This window comes from Pecten maximus, chromosome 6 (assembly GCF_902652985.1).
Source record: "Pecten maximus chromosome 6, xPecMax1.1, whole genome shotgun sequence".
NCBI lineage: Eukaryota > Metazoa > Mollusca > Bivalvia > Pectinida > Pectinidae > Pecten > Pecten maximus.
Genome location: NC_047020.1, coordinates 30333326 through 30342211, shown reverse-complemented (window position 1 = coordinate 30342211; position 8886 = coordinate 30333326). Strand labels below are relative to the sequence as shown.

The 8886-nt window shown below is 36.3% G+C and overlaps 1 protein-coding gene across 2 annotated transcripts in view; it reads right to left on the bottom strand.

The window, feature by feature from the left end:
* Positions 1 to 311: 311 nt before the first annotated feature.
* LOC117329506 (putative methyltransferase NSUN7) overlaps positions 312 to 8886 on the bottom strand; it is a 55361-nt gene continuing 46786 nt past the window's right edge. For both annotated transcript variants that reach the window (XM_033887471.1, XM_033887470.1), the window contains exons 8-11: positions 5425 to 5568; positions 5123 to 5224; positions 3034 to 3284; positions 312 to 2678 (exon numbers count right to left, since the gene is read on the bottom strand). In XM_033887471.1, the coding sequence (XP_033743362.1) occupies positions 2199 to 2678; positions 3034 to 3284; positions 5123 to 5224; positions 5425 to 5568 (977 nt within the window). In that variant the 3' untranslated portion in view covers positions 312 to 2198. The remainder of the gene's footprint in view (positions 2679 to 3033; positions 3285 to 5122; positions 5225 to 5424; positions 5569 to 8886) is intronic.

The following is an 8886-nucleotide window of genomic DNA, read 5'->3' as shown; positions in this document are numbered from 1 at the left end:
ACTGGTCATACTGATAATCATAATAGTCAGATTGACAAAGAACATTATAATGAATATAAGGAAAAATATCTAAGATTTTTTTGTCTAGCTTTAATGTCGGGCCATTTAGTCATTTGAACATTCAAATTATATTGATTGTGTTAATAACACTTTCTTTAGATTGTTGACTAAGTCAATAATCATTTCGAGATTCATTAATTCATTATTGTGAAAATCTGTGTAAAATCGGCTATGCACTAAAAATTAAGCGTGTCAAAACATGTTCACATTAACTTACAGTGATTATATATATAAAAAAGCAAAAAATCAAAAAATATTTAATACATTTTAATGAAATTACATAATAATTTAATGCGGTGACGATGTGAATCTGTCATATACAACAGTAAACAATGTCCAGCCAGTGACTGGTGACATATATCTCACTACTGTGACCATGGTGTTTCCAAACCTCATGCAAGCATGCACAGTATCCTTCTGACACAATGACCCACATTGTACAGTGAGCGCTGAATCATACATGCACATTAAGTGGATATAATGCACAACAGTTTGTATAAATGTCATCAATGCTTAAATATTGCAAAAAGCTTCTTAATAACTTTTAAGAACCTCAGGTAAAATAACAAACATTTAAAACAGCTTCGGTGCACATGAAATCAAAGAAAATTCTTTTCTTTTGTAATCTGAAATAATTTTTAAAAACATATCTGATGTGATTTCAAATGAGAATAGTACACAATGTAAAAAGAAATACATGTAATGTTAAACATGAACATTGCATCGATCAAAATTGATCCAGAATCAAAATTAAACATTAAACAATCAAGCAACAATTTAACTACATACTTTTCAACTTCAGATTTGTGTAAAAGATACAAACCAGCAGTGTTTTGAAATATTCAAAATAAAAACCTTCATTAAAAGGTAATTTTATCACAGAGAGAAGCACATATAGGGGATGGACGGAACATTAACTTGTAACAATAAACATCTTAAATCTATAGAACCAGCAAATTGATATGAATTTTATAATAGAAAAAAGAAAGAAATAAAAAAATAGGCACTAAAGCTCTTTACCCTTACCCTCAAACAATTAAAAATAAGTTAAGAATTATTAACAATTTATGTTTACAGTTTTAGAGGTGTAAAACCAGTCGGTAAGTTCATTATAAATACACGTATATAACTTATAACTTTGAATAACTTTTATGAAATGTTATTACCTGACTTAACAGTATAAATCTTGTGGCTGATATCCAGTGACTACAGCACTTGTGTGTAAACACAACATCAGCTCTTTATATACACCATAATTTATAAGTCAGAATTAACTAGAGATGAACTGAAGGAAGACGATCAACGTCAGGAACACTTCGGGCTTAATAATGAAGTTAAACTGTTTTAATTCAAAAGAAATTAATGTTTTGCTACAAAAATGAGAGCATTCTGTGTGAAATGTAGGACAGAATTCTCAAGATATTTTGAAATGATATTCATATTGCCACAGGTTTATATACAATAATAAATCAGCAGTACAGCACTCCTAAATACTACCCTGGATATACACCTTATATCTTAGCACCTTTTTCCTAGGGATAATGCATTTGTAGGTCTACAACCATGTACAGAACTGTGGTCTATAGTGTATAAATCTACAGCCTTGACAGACTACAGTCAGCTAGGTCTTATCAAAAATACCTTCTATATAAGACTAGTTTTTTTTAAACATACTAACATTGACCAGGAAAATAACCAACAAATACATTGTTTATAATATATATAGTGATATGTTAACAATAACATCAGACAGTGTTGTCACACTACTGACCCTTACACAATTAAAGGTAGAAACAATATGCTTAATCAAAGTGTAAACTTCTCTCTTTTCTTGTTTCTCGTTACCATCCTTCCTGCATCTCCCAACAGAAGTAACTATTCAGCATGTAAAAAGAATAAATATATTTGCACAATTCAAAAAACAAATATCACATGCACAAATTTTCATAAATTAATGAAAATGTGGAATATATGGTGATTATTTCAGTACATAATCCTCCTCTTGCTGCGTCTAAACCAAACATTTTTGTGAACAAACATGGCAAAGTCATGCAATTACAAAGTGAGGCCCCAAGGTGACCGACTTGTGAGTCGGTAAACATGTGACCATCAGCCATCAGCCATAACCTGTACACCCGTCACCGGAATGGTGCCGGATGTTTGACCACCTTCACGTGCTCTGACACTATAGGTTTATTTCGCTTCACCAACTCCGGACCCGAGTTCTTGGTGGTGGAATGGTAGAGACGGGATCCTATAGAAATGGCAGAGCGGGTGGTAGTATGGGGGATGCTAGCTGAACGCTGTTTGGCGGGTGATGTAGAGGCTATGTAACTGTGTATGGGGCTGGTGGCGTGAGGTTTAGAATACGATGATAGCTTGTTGTACTGGGGTGCAGATACAGTGCCTCGAACCTGAACACGGCGTTGCATTTTCCTTGAGCGTTTGTGTAGTAGTTTGCTGTCTATGTCACTGTGGCCATTGGTCAGACCTTCTGTGACCTCCCCATTGAGGTGTTCAAATGAGCTCTTTGGTTCTTTCTGTTTCTTGCCACTCAGCAGACCCTTTGCCTGTGCTCGGGCCAGAACGTCCTTTGCAGCTTCCTTAGCATCTTCAGGCTGAATTAACAGAAAACAGTTCCAGTATACAGTAAAAAGTTCAACAAATTGTTAACCTGAATTTTTTAAAAGGTCCAATATGCCTGTTTCAACCTCAACTTAAAATGATTCTCAGCATTTCAAAATGGCTGTTAGAGATACGAAAGATAATTAAATCATGTATGTTAATTTTCATGAATATTAAGTTTGCTCTATGCAACTAATGTCTTAATTTCTCGGGGAACAAGATTCCTCTGTTACCTAGTAACAAAAATACTTCTTGTGACTCATCATTACTGATTATATATTTTTATCATTTAATTCTCAGTTTGAATTTCCAAACTATGACCAAACTTTTTCACATTAATGTACTGACCTCTCTAGTAATCACAGTAACAAAACATCCACTTGTTTTATCTGTGGGGAAGAACTTGATGTACTTCCCATGTATCCCCATCTTGTTCTCTATAGCGTCTCCTGTGAAAGGAAGGACAGGGGGGACTACTCTGTACGGGAAGGATCTCTTCTGCAGCATGTTGATGTATTCTATAGACTTTGTCACCACATGCTCGTTCTCCAACTCGTGTACTGACCTTGTCATGTACACCACCGCTTGGGTCTTGTTAACTAAAAGATAAACAACAAACATTCTAACAAAAAAAATCAACGTCATTTTACAATGATTTTATACATATGTACATCTTATCATTTAAGTCCCATATTAGAACATTTTATGGTGTATGTCAGGGTTACAAATTTCTACAATTCTTGTTTTAGGATTATGTACTTCCATTATATAACAGCAGATGTTTGCAGTGCAATATTTCAATTCAATAACAAATATGATATTAAACAAGAGGCCCAATGGGCCTGTATCGCTCACCTGGCTCTACAGCAACTTTGAAGTTGATTGAAGTCATTTCTAAAGATACTATGTTGATTACCTCTTTATTCAAATATCATTGTAAGCTAGTTTTATTCATATTAAAAATTTTCTAGTCCTTCATTCCAGCATTCTATTGGCCTAATATCAGGTCTTGGAGGCTCTTGGCTATCGCAAAATTATTGTTTACAGATTTGAGCCGATTTCACCCCTGTGACCTTGAATGTAGGTCAAGGTCATTTATTTGAACAAAATTGGTAGTGCTTCACCCCAGCATGCTACAGGCCTAATATCAAGTCCCTGGGCCTCTTGGTTATTGAGAAGAAGTCGTTTGAAGATTATAGCCTATTTGACCCCTGTGACCTTGAATGAAGGTCAAGGTCATTTAGTTGAACAAACTTTGTAGCCCTTTACCCCAGCATGCTACAGGCCCAATATCAAGTCCATGGGCCTCTTGGTTATTGAGAAGAAGTCGTATGAAGATTATAGCCTATTTGACCCATGTGACCTTGAATGAAGGTCAAGGTCATTTATTTGAACAAACTTTGTAGCCCTTCATCCCAGCATGCTACAGGCCCAATATCAAGTCCATGGGCCTCTTGGTTATTGAGAAGAAGTCGTTTGAAGATTATAGCCTATTTGACCCCTGTGACCTTGAATGAAGGTCAAGGTCATTTATTTGAACAAACTTTGTAGCCCTTTACCCCAGCATGCAACAGGCCCAATATCAAGTCCATGGGCCTCTTGGTTATTGAGAAGAAGTCGTTTGAAGATTATAGCCTATTTGACTCATATGACCTTGAATGAAGGTCAAGGTCATTTATTTGAACAAACTTTGTAGCCCTTCACCCCAGCATGCTACAGGCCAAATATCAAGTCCATGGGCCTCTTGGTTATTGAGAAGAAGTCGTTTGAAGATTATAGCCTATTTGACCCATTTGACCTTGAATGAAGGTCAAGGTCATTTATTTGAACAAACTTTGTAGCCCTTCACCCCAGCATGCTACAGGCCCAATATCAAGTCCCTGGGCCTCTTGGTTATTGAGAAGAAGTCGTTTGAAGATTATAGCCTATTTGACTCATATGACCTTGAATGAAGGTCAAGGTCATTTATTTGAACAAACTTTGTAGCCCTTCACCCCAGCATGCTACAAGCCCAATATCAAGTCCATGGGCCTCTTGGTTATTGAGAAGAAGTCGTTTGAAGATTATAGCCTATTTGACCCATGTGACCTTGAATGAAGGTCAAGGCCATTTATTTGAACAAACTTTGTAGCCCTTCACCCCAGCATGCTACAGGCCCAATATCAAGTCCCTGGGCCTCTTGGTTATTGAGAAGAAGTTGTTTGAATGAAAAAGTTGACGCCGGACGGCCGGACGGCCGGACGGCCAGACGGACGGCCGGACGGACGGACGGCCGGACGGACGGACGGACGACGGACGCCGCACCACGGCATAAGCTCACTTGCCCTTCGGGCAGGTGAGCTAAAAATCAATAGAGGCTAATATGAGTGTTTCTCTAACAACTTTGAGTTGTATATAAAATTAATGAACTTGCATGTTCAATGGTGACTAGACTTACATTTCATGGCGTGTTTGAGAAGTTCGTTGTGCTGGCCGGCAAGTTCTCCTAGTTTACTCTCATCTGTCTCCCCCACTGACAGATCCTTCAAGATTTTCATGTCTGTCAAAACAATAGGACATATCAATAGAAAAAAATTCTTTGAGATAGCATCACTGGTAATTCAAGAGTACTTCAGAAACAAAAAGGACAAAAATGTTTAATTTTAAAGGGGAAATACATTCATACCTTTCATAAAGATATTACACAAATTCAATTAATTTATTAATTTGATCTATATAAATAACAATATATGAACTTACCTTCACCCTCGTTAACGATGAAATCAATAGGGTTTGTGATACCAGATTTACTACAATCAGCTGTTATCAGGATCACCTTGACATTTTTAAATCGTGTGTCATCAGGTTCAACATTGAGGAATGGTTCAGCAAGCATCTTCACACCTGTAATGATAAATAAAACTGATAATCAGGAAGTTTTAATACTCTAGAATTCCCTTAACCATATTGTATCCATGGTGATTTTGATTCTACGGTGTAGCAGTATTTGAAAGATCCTTATAGGTTACAGACAACAAGGCCTCAGTTTCATCAATATATTCTTAGGAAACCACTCAAATTAAAATTGGCCTATAGTGTAATAGCATTAAAGAATTTAAGGAAAAGTTCCTTAGCCAAGATTTTTGCCTTAAATCCAATAATGCTTTTACATATATATATAAAAAATAATTTAAGAAATTTCCTCAACAATGAACATAAGGAACATTGAAGAAACCGTGGCTGCCTGATATGAGGTCAATGACATTTGCATACAAAGTACACAGGCAAAATTGTCTTAAAAAACACTGACCTGAAATTGACCTGATTTTGACATGACTTTTTTCAGATCAATTTCAGATCAATTTCTTGATATGAATGGACTATTTTGTTCTTTTCATGTCAAATTGACCTGAATTGACACTAAGACAATTTTACCTGTGTAGAACGTCTCTATATATTGTTACACTTTTTGTCTTCAGCCATCCGACTTTCACATTGCTTTTAATTGTACTGATTCAATCATATCATTCATTCTATTTTCTTTTCTCAAACCTTATTTTTATCTTTAATCTGATCACGCTGACCTTTAGCAAGTGGAGCTTTTGATCCTGACTATACTTTTATGGCTTTACATATCACCTACTGGAAATAAAAAAAGTGATTTCTGTTTTTATGGAACTATTAATGTTTTCTATACAAAATGGGTCACTTGGCAGTGAGCCTGATTTAACAACACTAAGGTCTTACACTACCTCCATCTGATATAACAGTTAAGGAAACATTATCCTATCAGAAAAGTCTCAATAGTGCACATTGACCGATCAATCTGACCTCAGTAACAGCTCCATTGACCGCGTTTTGCCAATTATAGCAGAGCTCCCTAACCTCTAGAAACATGTCCTGTTTTAATGGTCATTGACCTTAAGCTCACTGACGGCTGAGGGAAGTGAAATGGTATGACAACCCTTGATGGCCAAGCCTGTAATAGGGCCTTGATGTCTTTGATGTTTAGTTGGTTATATTCCATCAATACACAACCTTAACAACGTCTGACACTATACATGTAGGATGTCTGGGATTATAACAACCTACGACTTTTCTGAGTTTACAGAGATGGGTCACAGCCAATCATTGAACAAGTGTATATATATAGGACTGAAAGACAACAGGTCAGACACAATTTGCCTCAGTCATGATTTTATCCTAGTTTCACTTTCCAAATTAATTGTTTATGAATTGGCAATATTACATACAGACTTCACAAAACCTTATAGAAGTCTAAAGTTACAACAAGTTACTTTATAAAGACTGACAGTTCTTAAGCTGAACAAATATAACACATCTACATGTTTGTAATTGCAGATTCATAACTTGCAAACAAAAATACTCCAATTTACTTTCGATTAATACTGTATATCATATTTTCTTAGGGTTCATGAAAGATGTAAACTTTTGAATTCAACCACAAAAACTCAAGCTGATTATGAGAACAAATAAGAAATGTATCTAACACTTGCCAAGAGTCCATATTTTAAGACTGTCATGTACAACTTTTACACTTAATCAGTAGATTATCCTACATCTTGTGTTCTCACTAACGTTTATCAGGTTATCAGCTCAAAAGCTTGGTTTCTTGTTAAAATTAAACAATCAAGAAGAGTGTCAGATGTCAGGGGGTCAGGGCATGATCTACAACAATCACAAGGACACCATCAAGAACTACATGTACATCCAACCTCCAAGACAACGTGTACATCCACCACCCAGGACTAGGTGTACATCTTCACCCAGGACTATGTGTACCTCTACTACCAAGGACTATGTGTACATCCACCACCCAGGACTATGTGTACAACCCTGACAAGCCTACATCCTATATCTTATTGCAGCTGGATGATTGAACATCCATTAAGGTAACCGCCTCACCAGACACCTTAAGGTACATAAACCCCAGTTATAATGTCTGTCTATCAGACTTGAAAGGAGAATCCTTTCAGTAATAGAAAAAGTTAAGTAGCTTTGACATTTCAACTAGCGATCCATGTAAGAATTTTAACCTCCAAATAATCAATGAAGGATTTAAAATCTGAAGTCAATTTCCTCACATAGACCATGGCATAATAGCAATATCCATTCCTAATAGTAGAAAGGAAAACGGAGCGTGATCAATAATGTTATTGAATCCTTTGACATGGAAAATTTCACCTAAAAATAACATGCTACACACAAAGTATAGAATTTTCCTTTAACAATACATTATTTGTTAAGGAAATGTAGAATTACAACTGATCTAAAATGTATTTTTGATAAGCCTGTTTTTATGGGATCAGGAAATCTATGACGTAAATGACTATTGTGTATAAAAACAGATTCCTGAGTGGCTTTCTACCAGATACGTTTGTCCTACAAATTCTTCAGCCAGAATATAAATCACCAGCATTGAGAAATACATTGTAGAGATTTACGAGTTATAAACTACAGTAACCTATGTCAACAGAAAAACAGGGTTTATAGCTGTTTCATTGATTGGAACTAAAGTAGGTAGTCATAAAATAGCAAACTGATTTAGTGTCATTCAATAAGTAGCTTACAGTTAGTCATGTAACTACTTCAGATGCACCTGATGAGAGTGCCTGTTATTCCTCTTTAACATATACAGCGATCATGGAACTCGTACAGAATGACAGATTACCAATCTGATCCTCAATGTCCCTAAATTTCTCCAAAGACTTCCCAAATACCAGTCCCTAAATTTCTCCATCAAAATACTTCCTTGATCAAAGCCCCTACATGTCTCCAGACTTTCTTGATCCCAGTATCTAAATCTCTCTATCCTAGACCTTTATACCTAAATCTCATTCATTAGATGTCCTTAATCCCAGACCCTAAATCTCTCAAGACATTCCTGACCCCAACCCCTAAGTCTCTCTGAGGACTTTCCTGATTCCAGACCCTAAATCTCTCTAGAATTCCTTATCTCAGACCCTAAATCTCTCCATAGACTTCCTTGATCCCAGACCCTGAATTTCTCCATAGACTTCCTTGATCCCAGACCCTAAATCTCTCCATAGACTTCCTTGATCCCAGACCCTAAATCTCTCTAGAATCGCTCTATCTCAGAACCTAAATCTCTCCATAGATTTCCTTGAACCCAGACCCTAAATCTCTCCATAGACTTCCTTGATCCCAGACCCTAAATCTCTCCATAGACTTCCTTGATCC